This window comes from Apiospora marii, assembly GCF_038362585.1.
Source record: "Apiospora marii strain CBS 49790 chromosome Unknown utg000006l_segment0_segment0, whole genome shotgun sequence".
NCBI classification, from domain to species: domain Eukaryota; kingdom Fungi; phylum Ascomycota; class Sordariomycetes; order Amphisphaeriales; family Apiosporaceae; genus Apiospora; species Apiospora marii.
The window spans coordinates 523,681-541,027 of record NW_027117378.1 but is presented as its reverse complement, the minus strand read 5'-3'; the positions used below and the strand labels follow the sequence as shown (position 1 = coordinate 541,027).

The 17,347-nt window shown below is 55.3% G+C and overlaps 7 protein-coding genes across 7 annotated transcripts; 2 read left to right on the top strand and 5 right to left on the bottom strand.

The window, feature by feature from the left end:
• Positions 1-1,429: 1,429 nt before the first annotated feature.
• Positions 1,430-1,807, bottom strand: PG985_009924 (uncharacterized protein; the record flags this gene model as incomplete). The annotated part of the gene is made up of 1 exon (XM_066829692.1): positions 1,430-1,807. One exon carries the CDS (start codon positions 1,805-1,807, stop codon positions 1,430-1,432), a length of 378 nt encoding a protein of 125 aa, XP_066682082.1.
• A 291-nt stretch (positions 1,808-2,098) lies between these two features.
• PG985_009923 (uncharacterized protein) lies at positions 2,099-2,620 on the top strand (the record flags this gene model as incomplete). The annotated part of the gene is made up of 1 exon (XM_066829691.1): positions 2,099-2,620. The coding sequence occupies one exon, from the start codon at positions 2,099-2,101 to the stop codon at positions 2,618-2,620; it is 522 nt and encodes a 173-aa protein (XP_066682081.1).
• Positions 2,621-4,073: 1,453 nt separating this feature from the next.
• Positions 4,074-5,303, bottom strand: PG985_009922 (uncharacterized protein; the record flags this gene model as incomplete). The annotated part of the gene is made up of 2 exons (XM_066829690.1): positions 4,074-4,588; positions 4,646-5,303. The coding sequence occupies 2 exons, from the start codon at positions 5,301-5,303 to the stop codon at positions 4,074-4,076; spliced, it is 1,173 nt and encodes a 390-aa protein (XP_066682080.1).
• Positions 5,304-8,895: 3,592 nt separating this feature from the next.
• On the top strand, positions 8,896-10,321 carry PG985_009921 (uncharacterized protein; the record flags this gene model as incomplete). The annotated part of the gene is made up of 2 exons (XM_066829689.1): positions 8,896-9,661; positions 9,723-10,321. The coding sequence occupies 2 exons, from the start codon at positions 8,896-8,898 to the stop codon at positions 10,319-10,321; spliced, it is 1,365 nt and encodes a 454-aa protein (XP_066682079.1).
• A 153-nt stretch (positions 10,322-10,474) lies between these two features.
• Positions 10,475-12,464, bottom strand: PG985_009920 (uncharacterized protein; the record flags this gene model as incomplete). The annotated part of the gene is made up of 3 exons (XM_066829688.1): positions 10,475-10,932; positions 11,456-12,022; positions 12,200-12,464. The coding sequence occupies 3 exons, from the start codon at positions 12,462-12,464 to the stop codon at positions 10,475-10,477; spliced, it is 1,290 nt and encodes a 429-aa protein (XP_066682078.1).
• Positions 12,465-13,436: 972 nt separating this feature from the next.
• On the bottom strand, positions 13,437-15,045 carry PG985_009919 (uncharacterized protein; the record flags this gene model as incomplete). Its single annotated transcript, XM_066829687.1, has 2 exons — positions 13,437-14,704; positions 14,766-15,045. 2 exons carry the CDS (start codon positions 15,043-15,045, stop codon positions 13,437-13,439), a joined length of 1,548 nt encoding a protein of 515 aa, XP_066682077.1.
• Positions 15,046-16,038: 993 nt separating this feature from the next.
• On the bottom strand, positions 16,039-16,983 carry PG985_009918 (uncharacterized protein; the record flags this gene model as incomplete). Its single annotated transcript, XM_066829686.1, has 1 exon — positions 16,039-16,983. The coding sequence occupies one exon, from the start codon at positions 16,981-16,983 to the stop codon at positions 16,039-16,041; it is 945 nt and encodes a 314-aa protein (XP_066682076.1).
• Positions 16,984-17,347: the final 364 nt, after the last annotated feature.

Here is a 17,347-nt window from a genome sequence, read left to right as displayed (position 1 = left end):
TGAACGCTATAAGTGACAGTGGAGTCAAATGGCACAATAGTTTGCGAAACATTTGCCAGGGCCATGAGGCTGTCAACTGCATTGTGATTTGTTTGGCTGACATCGTGTGGGAGGGACCTGGTAGATTAAGTCTCTGTATGTCAAGTTAATCTTCCCGCGACATCGGATGATAACTTCTATTTGTATACGCCCTTTGTGCAACTTGACTTCTGTATCTACCTGCATTCAAGGCTGGCCGATTTCTATTTTCGTCTATCCGGAGATGAAACACGCCACCGCTAATTGCATGTAACTATCCGAAGGGTGGCTTCCGAACGCAGGCTGCATAGCTATATGAGCAGGCTGCGCCTGTGGAACAGTTATCCTAACTTGGACAAGGCAGACTCAGACGGATCATACCTCTTGGTACTACCACACACCCACTTCCCCGTCCCCTCATTTTCCTCCCCTGTCCCCGATGTCCTCCCACGCTAGTTAGATCCTTCTACTTTCCAGCCTTGTAAGCCAAGCACAGCATATCCCTATTTTTAAACTAGCCGGGCGCCTCCTACGTCAGTCTCTCCAGCATGGTGTTTGTGGAAATTATTCGTGAATCAACCCCAACTACACTACGTGTTCGGCGCTCAGTGAAGATCTTAAGCTAGACAACTTCTCTGCGAGTATCCCTACTACGACGACTCCTCCCGGTCAACCTATGACAGAGCTTTGACAAAAGTGGTGGAATTGCATTTAAGACCCCTCAAGAAAGGATCAGCTCGTTCGAATACGTTCCTGGACCCCTCGGCAAATCCAATGGAATAATCGCTCTCTTCTGGCAGCGACGACACCACCGCCGAACCTAAGGTAAACCATCGACAGACCAACATCCGCAGAACACAAGATTTCTTAGCTCTGCGACGTGCGATCCTTGGCCCAACTCTTCGCGAGGTCTTAACCCACTGGGCTATAGTCGTAGGCGATCATCTGTACGAGGGCCGCCGAGGAAAAGACGGCACGCATCAGTTCTGCCACTACAAAGTTGGGAGTTTGGACTGGTATAAAAATCACTTGGGCCGCAGGCACAAGGTACAACGATTAGGCATGACGCTTCTATGTCATGAACAAATATACAGCTATAAGAAGTACTCGAGTGCTAATCCTTTACCAATTAGCACCGTTTTCCTCACAACCACCACTTTTTCAGCAATGTATTGCCTGAGTGTTCACTATTATTGTAAGAGATGTCAGACACAGTGTTGATTTTACGAAGCCATTGCCAAACCCACCCAGTGGTTTTCCCTTTTTCCCGTATCCTTCAAAGAGCAGATACAACGCCGGCGTTGTGTTCACGAAGGGCGTTGTGTTCACGAAGCAGCTTTTCCATCATTTCCAGTCCGCCAAGCCTCATGTCTTCCATCACATTGTCTTCGATGCGGCGCCCAGAGAATTGCTATGAACTCAAAAGCACCCTGGCCGCCTCGATGTGCTCCTTCTCTAGGGCTATTCTCAGCGCCCCTTTGCTCTCTTCGCTCGTATATCCGTTGCAGTAACGCACAAGAAGTTGTATGGCGGCAGGATTCCCAGCACGCGCGGCCGGCTCGAGCTCAGCGTACGGTCTCCGTCCAGTCGTTCCGCGCCGCCTCTTGGAACAGACGCGGCCTTTCGCCGGGATGTCTAGTTGCCGGAGGAATCGCAGGATCGGCAGGGCACCGCGGCGACCCATCAGAATCAGGTGACGACCTATGACATTGAGATAGTATCTAGCTTCCTGCAACTCTGCTTTGGCCAGTGGGAACAGTCTCTGGTGGATGTATACGGCAGCGATCATTTCTGTCAAGACAGGGCCTTGAGTCTGGGCTGGTACAGCAAGCATTAGGGTCACAAGCATAGGGTCATTCACAGCCATTGGGCACGAACAGTTCGCCGCCTGTGATAAGAAACGAAAGCATACAAGACTTATTGGACGAAACAATAGCCTTTGCGGTGATATGAAAAACAACCCCTATCCGACGCGAATCCCGAGCCAGCCGAGTTTTGCTACGACCGCCTATGCCGCAATGAAGAAGCCCGGCCAACGTACGACAAAGTCATGACTAACATGGTGGAACTACCACAAATCATGCTCAAAATAAGGCTGGATCCAACCTCCGCCGGGCTTTCCACTCAATTCCTCAACCACCTGCCTCGCCTGCTCCATAGCACAGTCTCTTTGGCACCCATCAGAGACCGGGAGACCGACGAGAAGGACCCGGACCGCCTCATCGTGCTCTCTATTCATGGCGTCCTTCAGCGCGATTATCTTGGTGTCCCGCGCCTTGTTGGACCGGCCGTCGTCATGAGGCAGGAGAGCCTGCACAATGGCGGGGTTCCCACGTCGCGCGGCATCTTTGATCGTCTCGCGTTTCATGCCGTAGCCTCTCTCCAGAAGCCAGAGCAGGGTGTCGGCCTGTCGTCCCTGCACCGCCTCCTCGACCAGAGATGGCTTGTTGTGGGGATGGGAGGGCTGCCAAAAGGCCGAGCCTGGGATGTCCTGTTCCATGATGTATTCCATGATCGGCAGGGCGCCCCGGCGCGCCATCGCGGACAGGTGCTCTCCCAGAACATCCAGATAGTCCATATGTACATATGGGACGTTTTGTAGTTCGGGCTTGGCCAGCGGGAACAGCCTCTGGTAGATATGCAGGCTGGTGGTCTCCATCATGGCGTCATTTAGGGTGTACTCCTTATAGTCAAGGTGGAGGGCCAGTTCGAGGGTTGCAAGGTTGTCGCCTCTGCTCGCATACATCATGACGATTTCTCCTGCTTTTCCCTTATTTGAATATGCGTCGAGGAGCAGAGTGACTGCCTCGTCGTGGCCTTTGTAGGCGGCGACACCCAGAGCGAAGTCGACAACAGTCCTGTCGGGCTTGTTAGTGTCAAAGATGAATTTGATGAAATGTCAACTTTCTTACTCTCGGACACCTGGGACACCTTCCATCGACTGCAGTGTTTCTCTCACGAAGGCCACTTGGTTGGTCAAAGCAGCTGTGGCTAGAAGGGCTTGATCATAACGAGCCTGCTCGTTCTCGCCAAAGCCAGATTTCTGAAATTCCCCATCCACCGACCTTGGCCACGTGTTGCACGGGAATTGCCTCTCCATACACCGGACGTCTTCGCGGGTTGGCACGATGTTGGGGTCATAGTATTCCATGTAGGAGTCACACATCAGGTCTCCCAATCTTTTTTCATCGTCCGCTTCAATGTTTCTCAGTCTACCACGCGCCCCATCGTCACCCAGCCACAGCTCGCCCAGGAAGCATATTTCAACGATGTACTCTTTGACCACGGCATCCATGTCCGCGTGCGGTGGGTCGCCATACCCAGCAACCCTTTCGGCGGCCCGGCGGACGGCCCAAAGCGTTGGGGAGATGTCTTCTTGTCGTTCACGGAGAGCAAGGCGAGCGAGGTATTGTGGCCAAAAGGGTGCGTTAAAGAACTTCTGTTGATAGGCTAGAAAGCTGCCGGTCTGCATCTGGACCTCGTCGACCCACGCTTTCCAGGTCTTGCTGACGAGTCGCAGGCGTTGTACCCGTCTGAAGTCACGGGCACGGATGATCATTGTCACTATATGGCAAGTGACCTCGTTCGGAAGGGGAACGGATACGTTGAAGATGTTTGAGGCTGGCATGCTTGGAGAGGACATCTCGACTTCAGCAGGCGGCTTCTGCATCCGCCAAGAAACGTTTGGGCTATGAAGAAGGAAGAAATCTTCACTCGTCGCGAATGGATTTGAGGGGTTTATGACTGTTTACCCCGGCAGGGTCGACGCGTCAAGAAACAGGCAGCCATCAGGTTGCGTTGCCTGATGAAAGCACTGTTGTGAATTTTTCACGGGTATCTGCATGCATTCTGCCTGGACAAGCGCGTACCCGTGGCCCTTGCGATCAGTCACATCGGCGACCAAAACAATTTCTTCGAAAAAAGTCTTGGCAGGTTGGAAGCAACATGAGATGAACTTTTCTGGATGCCCTTAAGAGCTCGTATTATTCCAATGAGTTGACAACCCTCCCTTTTTATTAGTATACGCTTGCTGATAACCAAATAATCTCCAACCCCTACTTGATCCCCAGCCCCGCCTGCTGCTGCTGCTGCCGTTGCGGTTGCTGGTGACTATACCGCTCCTCATCCCGATCGCTCCACCCAATCTCGCTCACCGTCCCCTGCGGCCCGCTCACCTCGCTCCCCGCCAGCTCCGAGATGGGCTCCGACATGGGCTGGAAATGCTGCGCTTGTCCACTGTATCGCTTCGGCGGCATCCCGGGATGATGATGATGATTGGCGCCGAGATAGTCGTGTCCCCCTCCACCTCCTCCGCCCCCTGCTCCTGCGCCGCTACCATACTCGGACCCCAAAGACGAGTGCGACGAGACGACCCGGCTGTGCCGCACCGACGGCGGGCTCCAGTGGCTCTGGTTGCTGCCCCCGTGCGGCGACAGCGGCGGCGCCGAGTACGTCCGCACCGACTGGGCGTCGTAGAAGGACTCGGGCGGCCGCGGCGTCGTGGTGGCCGAGCTGTTGACCAGCGTGGTCGGGGTGGTGCCGCCGTTGTTGTGGAAGGTGTCTAGATGCGCTGCGCGGTCAGATTGAGCGATGTTACATTGGAGAAACAGAAAAAAAGACAAACTACCTTTGTAAGGACTGTACATCCCGGACGGATGGTGTGGATGGGCTTCATTTTGCGGTGAGGGCGGCACTTGGGCGACTGGCGGGGGGTGGTAGAACGTCTTCTTCGACTTCCGCAGGCGCCAGAGCAGGAAGCCGATGACGGCGATGGCGAGGACGGCACCGACCACTATGCCGGCAATGGCACCGACCGGGAAGCCTTTTGAATCCGAGTCCGATGATGGCGCGGATGTGGATGAAGCGGCGGAGGAAGGGGTAGATGTAGAGGTACTCGAAGTGGGCGACGGCGCGGAACTCGTCAAGAACGGCGCTGCCTCGGCCGGGTTGCTGGAGAGCTTCGCGGCTGTGAGATTGCTCCGCGAACAACCATTATTATTGCAAGGGTCATTGAGGCAGCATCCCAAGAAGGGCGGACTGATGCCGGCGCAAGTGTACCAGGCCCCGCCGCCGACGCAAGCCTCCTTATCAATATCTTTGTAGTTGCCCTGGGAGAAGCTCGACGTGCGCAGGGAATCGTCCGGGCATATTCCGTCGTTCTTGCATGGGTCAGTGGCACAACACCCGACGAACTGCGTCGGGCTATTCTGGCAGATATAGAAGGTCCCGCCAGAGGGGCAGGACAGGCCGTACCGCGATTTGGGGTTTTCGTCGTCGGAGCTCATGGTTGACCAAACTAGTGACAATGATTAAGTCGGTGAACCGCTGCTTGTAAGATTCATGTATAATATCATATATTTGGGTGAGTATTAGGAAACTGTAGTCAGCTATGGTGGAGCCGTAGTCGGAATGGAGCAAAAACAAAAAGAGAAAAGAGTCGGAGAGCAGCGGCTGAGACGCTATGGGTTGGATGGCCTGTCATAAAAGGTCAATCAATTGTTTGGCCAGCCTGCCCGCCCTGCTGGATCGAATTCGTAAGATTGCATCGGCGGTGGTAATAGCGTGATGTGATATACGGGCCATGTCTTTATTATTCGTCGTGTTGGCTGCAGGCCGTATGCGGGTGCACGTCGCTCTCTAACTCTTTCGAGCTTCGACGAAACAGTGCGAGAAGGAGAACCGACCAGCCCCCCTCCACCTCTAATTGCGCCTGCATGCAGGAAAGTGGGTGAAAAGTCCGAGTCCCGGCTTGGCTGGTTGAGTTGGACAGGGCTCAAGGAAGGGAGCAGGGAGCAGGGGACCTAGAACCGTTCCCTTGGGTCAAAAATTTGGAGAAGCTGGCGAGCTGGGGAGGATCCCAAGAGGAGGCTCCGGCTTATTTTGCGTGGAGCGGTAGTCAGCAAAAGGACCCTGTCTATTATTAGAAGGATGCTTAGCCCCGGGGACTAACCAACTCTGACCCTGGATATTTGTTTTTTGGGGGAGGAGGGGCTCAGCCACGACCTATTACCTAAGTCGCGACCTTATTTGAAGGAACCGCCTTTGGAGTTTCCCAATAAAAGCTGGTGTGATGGCTCGTTGGGAAACTCCAGATCTGACTCTGACTCGAGATTCCATTGTATCTGCCACTGTGTCACAGCCTTAACCCTAAAAGCACTGCCGGACTAGTCGATGTTTGCTGATTATCATCGAGCACTATCGACGTGGGCGTCGACTAGCTCAGCCAACCGCCGGACTCCTCCAACAGCCTGCTTTCTCTAGTGGAAATTACATTTAACTCGGGCAACGCCCAAGCTGATCAGTTCTAGATCGTCTTTCTGAACCTATTTGGTCCTCCGGCAGCTCAGTGGAGGCCCCAGCCGCCACGGCGACGCCACTACACCCTATCTGCGTCCTACCGCAACCCACAGCTTGAGGCTCAACAATGGCTATGAGCCTAGCCGGGCACCCCGCGCCCATCTTGGCGCTGAGCTGAGATCACGGTTGCCGGACAATGGCTTTTCTCCTCGGCCACCCCGTCCTCGAGCAAAATATATCAGAAACCGACTGCGAGACAATGATTTCGTGGTGATCCATAAGACATAATGGCCACCAATTCCGTTGTCAAACTTTCCCGGCTCGACGATGTCGAGACGCGGCCTCCAACTGACCCTGGCAATAGGGGCACGCCTCGTCGGGGCGGATGATCGACAAGCCTTCGCTCTTGGGAGCCCAAACCACGGCTAGGCTGACCAATCTGCCTGACCAGGCTCATATTTTAACCATGAAAACAACGCGCTTCTCCCTGCCAGAGTGCCATCTCGCGCGTTGCGGCAAGGCCAACACTTCAAGCACATCTCAATGGCGTTTTTGGCTTAGATAATCCGACTCTTGTCACTGGAGGAGCCGGCTCATTGTGAGTCGAACCGTGGACTCGACATTGAGCTTTTCATTTGAACATCGCTGGCTGGATGGTCTGAAGCATCTTGGGTGTAGAGTTTCGGGTGCTGGTCCCTATATTCGAGATTAGCCTCTGTATGCGTTCTTGGTTTTTGCCGGGCTGGCCTGGTTTGTAACTAAAGGTGACAGACGATTTTGTAGAAGGAAAACCTGCACCAGTGCCTATATCCGTTTGTATGTATGTCTGCCGATCCCTCGAGGAGCCGGAACCGTCCACCGAATCTGGAGAGATAGAAAAGGGGGGCGACCCATATCTTTGGCAACCCGAATTACAGCTGTCGATTCAGCCCCCGGATCCATCGCACAGTAGGTCAAAAACACTGTACTGCCCAACGCATGCCACAATCTCCCCGCACAGGATTCGTTGTATGCATGCAGGCTTACCCATCTCCCATATGACAGCCCCTACTCCTTCGGTTTCGGCCCGAGCTGGAAGAGTTGCACCACATTACCGGCCGATGAACTGTCACAATGCTAGCTGCGTGGACACCCACAGGGCTGGAAAGCGTGTGTGGGCCTTCTGCTATACTTGTCAAATTTCTGATTGGCCCAAACCACCTATAGCCCCCACACGCACACCATCTTCTCTCCCGGGCGCATTATATGTTTCACAATGGCCAACGACATAGCATAGTTGACCAACAATGACGCCAAACTTTGGTTGCTTCATGAAGCAAACAAGCGACGGTTTGCGGCTGGCAATTATGCGATCTCAGCGTACCTGCTTGTGAGCGTCATCCCTTACTGTTAACCCATGAGCTTTGCGAAATGCGACCCTTTCCCCTCTCCTCTTCCTCGAACACCCCCTGCTCACGACAGCCAATCACGAGCCGAAGGATCACATCCCTTGCACCAACGACCACAATCGCATTCCATATTTAGAAGCGGGCTGTGCCAACCCGAAATGCAGTTGGTCACCAAGCCGAAAACCAACCCGACTCCTCATCTTGGGAATGCTGTGCCGCCAAGCCCGCTTCGAACACTGGCTCCCTGATTTCCCGCGGTACGGGCGGCATAATTCAATTGATATTGGCATGCACCCCGAGCCTTTGACCCCAGTGTAAAATATTCTAGTTGAACGTATCCAGAGAAGATGTAGTAGCTATGGGTAAGAGTATATATACAAAAGTGGATGAGGATTTATGGCAGCCAAGGTACGGGATCCTCATCAACGGTCAACCAGGCGTAGACAACAGGAAGGAGTGCCACCATGTTATGTATCTGTATATATCCGCCAGGGGCGGAATGGATGTTGGCAATACAAGATGACTGCAGCTGCTGCTGCTGCGCCTTGCTTCGTGGGATGTGACCCATGGTAACGACCGCTGGATTCCTCGCGGCCTCGAAATTGGGAAAGGAAGGGATGACTCCTGGTTTCTTCACCTTGAATCTGTATCGATCCCTTGCTAATCGTCATATAACAGCACATCATGCCAACGCAGCCAGCAGCATGCATCAGGCCGTCTAGCCGAGTGCAACGCTCTTTTCTTTCCCGGAGTTTCATTTGCGGGCAAACAGACCAGGTATTGATTGAGCCATTACCCGGGGGACGATCATATGATACCTTGTTTTTGAGTTTATCATTTTTGAGGTAACCTGCTCTTTGTGAGTCTTTTGTTTCTGCCGGGGAACCTTGGTACGAATCGAAAAAAAAAAAAAAGAAAGAAGGATCGGTCTTATGCGTTCGGAACCACGACGGTGATGCTTCCGGGGGAGAGCGCGTCGATTGTGGAGGTGGTCATGAGTGTCTTTGTTGGGAACCAACTCTTGTCGGAACAGGTCATGCGAACCGTTAGCACCGTGCCTTCGTGGGATGAATATTTGCCATCGCCGGTCGATGGAGTGACGGCAACAGCAACATCGGACATTACAGATGTCAGCACCATACCCGGGGTTTATTTACCCACAGGAAGTACTAGTGCTGTCACAGACGACACAATGACGACCACATCCGCGACGACAGATTCGTCGTCCAGCATGACTACCTCACTAACACTGTCGGAATTCGTAACAACACCAACAAGCACAACGACTACCACCAGCGGCCCCGCAGCCACCAGCCCAGCCGCCCTCGAGAGTTCCGGGCTGGGCGCCGGAGCCATTGCCGGGATCGCGATAGGATGTCTGATAGCCGGCGTTCTTCTTGGCGCTGTGGCAGCATGGATACTATTGAGACGGAAGCGACAATGGGAGCCGCCTCAGTCGGCATCCTACTACCCCGTGAAGAACGACACCCAGGAGAAGCTCGCACCCATCGCCGCCCCCTCCAACCGCAGTCTCGATCCACTGGACCAGTTTCTGATGGACGTGAAGCCAGACCGCGAGCTGGTGTCTGAGCTCCGATCGCTAGACCGGTCCATCCAGCGGCACGTGGCCGAGCACTATCACACGCAGCCCGTCCCAGACGGCGCTGTCAACCCAGAAGATCTGGCGCTGGTCCTGGTCAAGCTTGGCATCGACAGCACTATCGGTCAAGGGGATGGCAACGCACAGCAGTCTTTGGCGAGGCACCTGAGCCACCTCGCCCTCAACCCCAGCACGCGATTCCAGACCCTTCGCCACGTCATCATGAGCGTCGCGTTCGGCAGCACCGCGCTACGCTCCAGCTCGTCGATCTCGATGCTGCCGCCCTTCGTGGCCGCATTTGCCCGACACCTGAGCGAGTCCGAGCCCGAACTCGGTCAGCAACGGGGAAAGTTGGATGGTAAGGTGGCCGATGGCCTACTAACTGAACACCTAGCTAACCATATCCGCTCTGCTGCCAGTCTTCCATACCGCCCTAACCAAATGGCGCCAACTCTCCGTCTACCTCCTCCGCCACACCAACCGCCCCTCGACGGAACACCGCGCCATCAGCCCCCTCTCGCCCTCGGAGGACATCAGCACGCAGCAAGCGCAGCGGCTGGCCGAGGAACTCAACCGGTTCCTCGCCCCCTTTATCGCCCTCTCCCGGGGCCAAGACTTAGACGATGATGACGACGACGAGTCCGACACGCTGGCGCGGTACGAGCAGGAGAACGACCTGCGGGAGACGCTGGTGGAGTGCGCCACGTTCGGCTACCTCTTGTTCTCGCAGCCGGCCGAGTACGGGTTCGCTTACTCGGACGGGAAGAGGCGGGTGGTTTCTACTACTATCACTACTACGAAGAACAACAAGGGGGGCGGTGGTGATGGGGGTGGTGAGGGTGAGGGTAGTAGCAGGAATCATGGTGAGAAGATCGTGGTGTGTCCGGGGCTGCAGAGGATGGGCGACGAGGAGGGGCGGCGGTATGCTTCGCCGCAGATTCTGATGTGTCCGGTCGTGGCGGAGGCTTTGGTCAACGGCAACACGACTAGCCGTAATACTATAGGGGCCGCTATCTAGTAGTTAATCGAAATATTCTGCACACCGTTGAAAATATAGAGAGATTCACAGTGCCGCGGTTGATGTCTCACATGGACAAGACTATCCAACTACTTAAACAATATATGCCAGCCTTTCACCCGGACTCTTAATCACCGGCTCCCTCGCGACTGCTCAGTCGTAAATGGCCAATCGCGCAGCCCGCAACCTCTCTCGGACGTGCAACAACAGCAGAATAGGCACTGCCACCGTGGGGACGACCAGGAGCCAAAAGCTCGCCGGGTACAGCCAGTCGCCGTGGCGTATCTCCATCCAATCGCATACAAGCAGCGTGGCCATATTGAGGAAAGCCAAGACCGCGAGGCAGGAGACGGCGACTTCGAAACAGTGTAGGCAATAGTTGCCGTGGTACTGTATAGAATTGGAGTCGTCGATGCCCCTCCACTCGTCGTGTGAGAACGGGGTTATGCCGGCTTGCTGTGTCTCGATAGTCTGGTAGTCCCTTGGTGCAGAAGTATGAGGGAAGCCCCTCTCGCTTCCCAGTAGGCCGGCGGTTTCAGGACGGGTGGTCTGGCTCGACTCGTTCATCAGTGCATCGGAGCGAGCGCGGCTTGTCGCGGGAGAATAGTGGACTGTAGCGCTTTTTTCTTTGGACATGGTGGCGTCTTGTTTATGCTCAATCATGATGATGCAGGTGTGTGTAAATGGAGTCAAGCATGTGGAATGGCGATGGAAACCTCAAATCGTAGCGAGGGTGGCAGTTTTTTATAATACTTTGGTTTATGCGCGACTGGAGAGAGAGGAGCGAAACATTTTCTTTGTGCCTCTGGTTTTTCGGGTTGAATAAGCACGGTAAGCTTTGGCTGATCCACGGATGCGCCAGAATAACGATTCCATTGAGCAGGATCACAGTTCCTGGTTAAAAGTTTCTTTCATCGTGGTTCAAGTGAGTTTGAGAGGAAACCCGAGCATGTCAATGGTGGCGTACATTTAAGCAAATTTCAAACCACATGTTGAAAGGTCCATAACGTATTGCAGTACATTGGATCGATCTTCTATCATCCAGTGGAAATAAGCAAGTGATAGAGAAAAGAAACTTTAACCTTCGCCACCCCTTTCCTCCCACACCACGTCGTCGAAACACAACCCTACTACTCAGCCACCCTTCGTAGGCTCGGCCCCGACAGGCTCCTTCCCAACAACCTCCGTCCTCGTAGCCCCAGCCGCCGCCGGCCCCCCCTTCCTTATCACCACCCTCCCCTTCCCCCTTCTCCTCGCCACTCCAGGAACTGACCGCCAGCGGCAGCGGCTTGTGAAAGACAGTCCACTGGTTCTGAGGCGGCTGCCAGGTGATGCTAGTCGGCCAAGTATAGTACTCGTTCGTCGGGTTGTTGCCGGACGCCGGCCCGCTGGGGGTGGCGGGCGGGTCCCACGAGGCCCAGACCTCGGTCTGGCTGTTGAGGTAGCTGTAGCACTGCCGCTGGAACGGCCTGGAGGAGGAGGAAGAACTGCCGTCACCAAAGTCGTCCGAGGCCGTCGTGCACTGGTAGCCCGAGGCGCAGCACCACGCCTGCTGGCTCGTCGTGGCTTTCCCGTCGGCGTCGTCCGAGGCGGCGACCGTGATGTCGTAGCTGCACGCCGTCGCCCAGTTTTGGGGGCAGGCGCTGCCGGGGTAGGCTAAGGTGATGATGTCCTGGTCTTCAGGGTAGGCGGGATCGGCGTCTGTTGTGTGGGAGGGGAGGGATAAGAATCAGTCTAGCACGAAAGCCCCCCTGGTAGAACGAACAGATATTTCGCATATCGCCTGTGGAAGAAAGAATCAAACCAAGGGAGGGTGAGAAGGACGCCATAGAAACCAGAAAAGGGGGAAAGGCGTCTCCACATCACCTCTGCACTCACTTGCATCTTCTCTAAAGACGGTAAAAAAGCTCGGGGGGTAGCATTCGCTCCTTTGCGAGTTGAAGTTGGGGGCCCCGTCCTTGCTACTCGTAAAACCCAGGGTGCAGACCTGGCTGCCGAGCGGCGATGCTTCCTGGCCGATAATCCAGGGGCAGAAGATGGAGGTCGACGCGCACGGGTCTGCCTGGGGGCTAAACGGTGTGGTCTGGGGCGGGAGCGGGTACGTCGTCCCGTCCCGGGTGAAGGTGGACGTGGTCAAGGACATGATGATTGGCCTGGGTATCGTCTTTCGCAAAGCGGGGATTGATAAATTTTGGGCAAGTACATATAGGTATATAGAGACTGGCAAAGATGAACTGCTCACATCTCGGAGGACCGCAGCCGACAACGTCTTTCTCTTAAGTAGAGGAAGCCCGATATCGTGTCCTCTCACGACCCAGTATCACCCTCCTCTGTAACACAACCAGCCCTTTGTTTGCTCCGAGTCGAGTCGAGGTTGTATTGGTAAGGCTTTGCGAGCAAGCAAACAAGTCCTCTCCCGTTTTGTCCCTGAATCTCGGAGAACACACAAGCTTCCGACGCGAAGTCCAATCGCTAGGCTTGCCCGAGAGGCAACAGGTCGCACCAGAAGGTTAAGCATATAAAGGTGTGCCACACGCGGATCCCGAAAGCGGTCGTCATTAGGCGATGATGAAACAGACAGCTCATCGCCCATCCACGTCACCCTTTCATGCACTCACTACTGGCTCAGATCGCGAAAGCGTCATGTCACGGGACGAGGAAAATGTTTCCTGCAAGGCACGTCATCTGCCAGCGCATGGATGAAGCAGAAACTCATAAGCATTTTGGTGATACGTCATCTTTCGTGAGATTCGCCTTTCCTCTCCTGGCGCAGCCGCTCATAGAGCTTTCGAGTCTTACGAGTCTAATGATGAGATCGCGGCACAATCTGATCTGATAGAACGGTACTCGCGCAACAGATTACGTGGCAGGCAATCAGGTCGCGAGCGGAATAACATTGGATGTGACCCGACCGCATCTAGTATCCTGCGATTGCCTTGCACATAGTCGCACTAAATTTGGCAAGGTGAATCTTCATCGGTCGAGCCCCTTCCGTATGACAAGTAAGATGATAATTATCCAAGTCTCTATTAAGCCGACCAAATATACATACATGATTGATTTGTGTACACATGTCCTCTCAACAATCTGATGCTCCGCGCATCAAGCCAATTACTTAGATGAAGAGCTTGGTTCCATGGTACTTGGTGCTCTGCTCATACACCTCGGTGGACGCCACAGCGGCCCTCTTGGGGAAGCCCTTGAAGGAAACAGCGTAAGTAGCGACGGAATGGGCGACCAACTTCGAGTTGAGCTCCCACGCAGTCATGTTGACGTTGCCGACATCGTCGCACAGTTGGTGGTAGCAAGGATCGTACCAATCGCCGGCCTTGCCACCGTACATCTTCTCCTCCTCCTTGGTCTTGATACCCTCAGCGCCGGTGGCGATGCCGCCGGCGGGAATGCCGGCGCGGATGAAACCGTCGTAGTCGCTGCGGCCGTCGAAGGGGATGAAGGAGTAGTTCAGGCCCTGCGACTCGTACCAGTCCACGTAGAGGTCCCGCAGCTCCTCCGAGCCCGTCGGGTTGGCCGCGTTGGTCGCGTTGTAGATCTGGTAGGCGAAGTTGGGGCTGCCCAGCATGTCGTAGTCCATGAAGAGCCGGATCTTCTGGTTCTCCTCCTCGGGCAGCGTGCTGGCGTAGTAGTCGGACCCCAGCAGGCCCTCCTCCTCGGCGGCCCACCAGGCGAAGCGCACGCAGTTGTTGACGCTGAACTTGGTGAGCTGCGTCGCAATCTCCAGCAGCGTCATGCTGCCCGAGCCGTCGTCGTTGATGCCGGGGCCGGCCGTGACACTGTCGCTGTGGCCGCCAAGCATGACGCAGTTGTTGGCGTCGCCCTCGCGCGTCTGGGCGATGATGTTGTCGGTCATCGTGGTCTTGACCTCGGCGTCAACGTAGGCGATCGCATCAACAGCATCGCCCTTCTCAAGCTTCTTGATGATCGGCGCAGCCTCGGAGTCCGAGATTCCAAGAGTGGCGACGTGGAAATCCGACGGGGTACCGAGGGTTCCGTGCACCTCACCCTCCTCGTTGTTGTAAACAATGGCAGCCACGGCGCCCGCGCGGCCGGCGAACTCCGACTTGGTGCCGAAGGAGCATTTGCCCCGGGAAACCAGGGCAATGTTACCCTCGAGGAGAGCAGGGTAATCAGAGGCATCGCAGCCCTGATTGGAAATCAAGACGAGGTTACCATGGACGGGCTCCTTGTTCTTGGTGGGTGGGGTCAGGGACATGGGCTCCGCGGACTTGGGGACCTCATCACCGATAACCAGGCGGAACTCGGACACGCGTCCGGTCACCGCAGGAAAAGCCTGGTACGAGATGTTGTAGTAGTCGCCCAATGTGGCCAGAGTCGAGTAGATGTAGGCCATGGTACCAAGATGACCTAGTAATGGTGTTAGCAACCTGTCATCGTTCAAAGGTGGGCAGATTGAGGTGTCACCAACCGTCGCTTCCAATGACTCTCGTAGGGTGGTTGTACTCGTCCTCGCCAAGCTTGGCAATCTCATAAAGGTTCTTCGCGCGGCGGAGCAGGTGCTCGCCCTTGATGGAATCCTGCAGCGCCTTGGAGCTCACGAGAGGCCGCTTCGATGCCTCCCCAGCCGGGTCAGCTGCTGCGGCGATGGGCGCGTCATGGGCCGCCATGGGCTGTTGGATGCCATAAGTGGAGGCGGTGCCTAGCAACGCAGCGCTGCAGGCTAGGTGCAGGCGAGTGAATCCCACCATTGCGACGAGTAGTATTAGAGCCCCGAATTAGCCCTCCCAACGATGATGCCTATGAGAAATAATGGAAGAGAATGTATGTTTGAAGATGGAAGATTGATAGATAGATGGATAGATAGATAGATAGAGACGAACGAGCTCCGATATGGGAGGTCTGCATGCGTCATTCAAGCCTCGGTTTGTTGACTCGTGACCGTTCCTGTCTCATCCCCAGCCACGCCCGATAGCGCCAGGCCACTTCCAGCCAAGCGCTGTGGGGGGATGCCCTGAAGATAAGCGATGCAGGTACCCGCCGTGTTATTGAACATTGAACCAGCTAATGGCGTGCGATGGCGCATCTACGGCATCTACAGTCGCATTGCATTCAATTCCATTAACATAGCCTCACTTCTCAATAGCATCGTGGTCCAAGTATTCTGCTCTTCAACAGGGACAGATGCACTGTCATCTATCTGCTTGATGTCGCTCGCAAAGACAGCGAGGCGAGTAGGTGGAGAGATACGATACTACCTTGGGGCCAATACTCCCACAGCACTGATCAATTCTTGCATGTGGCGTTCAATCGTTTGATGCATTGGAAGCAGTCCATACCTATGTATTCTGAGCAATGCACGCCATGAGCAAAGGTATTTGAAGTATATACAAGAATGTCATTTGATGCATCTGCTGAAAACGCCATGAAAAAGGCAATGATAACAGCAAACGCTATTCGCCTCTTTTCCCGAGCAAAAAAAGTAGCAAAAGGTATCTGTAGGCAAATAGTAAGAAGAATCGTCAAGAACGTCAACATCAACTGGTTAAACCACCCCATATCAATCTCGCTCGCCTCGCCTCTCCTCGCAGATCCCTCCTCTCCGCCCTTTCCTAACCCCCCTCCCCACCCAAAAACTCTCCCCACGGCGACGACGCAAACGACCCCCTTCTTTCCCCCCTCAAACCCTCTCCGTTTCGTTTCGTTTCGTTTTCTTTTCTCTTTCTATCGGTTTTACTTGTTTTTTATTTCTTCTCCAGATACGCCTTCAGATCCGCGCCCTGCTGATCGTTCAGGGCCTGCATCTGCGCCCGCAGCAGCTTGAACGTCTCGGTCGACTTGCCCTCGTAGTACGTCTCCCAGCTGACGAGGCGCGCGTAGCCCTCGTCCGCCACGGTGATGACGTTGGGGTGCTCGGAGCGGATGAGCTCGTCCGCCACCGAGAGGTCGGACCGGTACGCGTTCATCAACTGAGCACCACCGGTTTTCTTGCCGCTAGTCGCGGGGGTTTCCCAGTTGCCGCGGCCGCCGCCGCTCAGGACTGTGACCACCTCGGGCCCCGTCGTGACGACGCCCTCGCCGCCGAGGCCGTTGAACGTGAAAGTCAGCTCCATGCCCTCGTACACCTTGCCGCCGTGGTCCTTGGCCGTCGTCGCGTTGCGGGAGGTGGTGGGGTGCACGATCTCGACATCCGTCACGTAGCTGTTCCAGTCGCGGTAGCGCCCAAAGTCGACCAGTGCGTCGTACACGCGACGCGGCGGGGCCTGGATCAGCGTCTCGGAGCAGACCATCCAGGCGCGGCCCTCGGTGCCGTAGGTCGGCGTCGGCAGGATGCCGCTCTCGTCGTCCATGTCCTCGGGGCAGCGCAGGGCCCCCCAGTTTATGGCGCCTTCGTGGTGGGTGCCATTCTTGATGATGCTAGTGCTGTTGCTGAAGGTGGAGTAGGTGCTGCCGCTGCCGCTGCCGCTACTGCCAGTGACGTTCTTGCCGGCGGTGTCGTAGTAGTGGTGGCTGCTGCTAATGGAAGTGGCGTTCTTGGTGTTGGGGTAGCTCGAGCTCGTGGCGTTGACGGCGCTGCTGTGGTGCGGCAGCGCGGTGACGGAATAGTTGTTGATGGGCTTCGCGTCGACGGCGACGGCGGCAAGAGAGAGGAAGCCCGCCAGCGCGGACAGGTTCGATAACGACGGCATCTTGTGTATAAGTAGGTAGTACGTTATCGTATATTATTAATCGTAAGTATTAGTGGGTAGCGATAGCGATCATCAACTCTATAGGGCTCAAAAGATTGGACGGAATGCGAACGATTCCCAGTGGTAGCGAGTGAGTGAACGAGGTGCCCAAACCGGGAAGGAATCGACACGATGCCAGATGGGCGGGCGTCAATCATGTCTTTATTCGCTTCTAGCCCAGCCCATGCTCCCCTTCTCCTTCTTTTCAGAATAGGCGGTGATGGGGCCTGTGCCATGGGGGAACAGATGGGAAAGCTCCTTTCCTCTCCCCCCCCTGCGCGGCAGCTGCGCGTGGGTTCACCTGCTGGCCCATTCCATGTGTCGC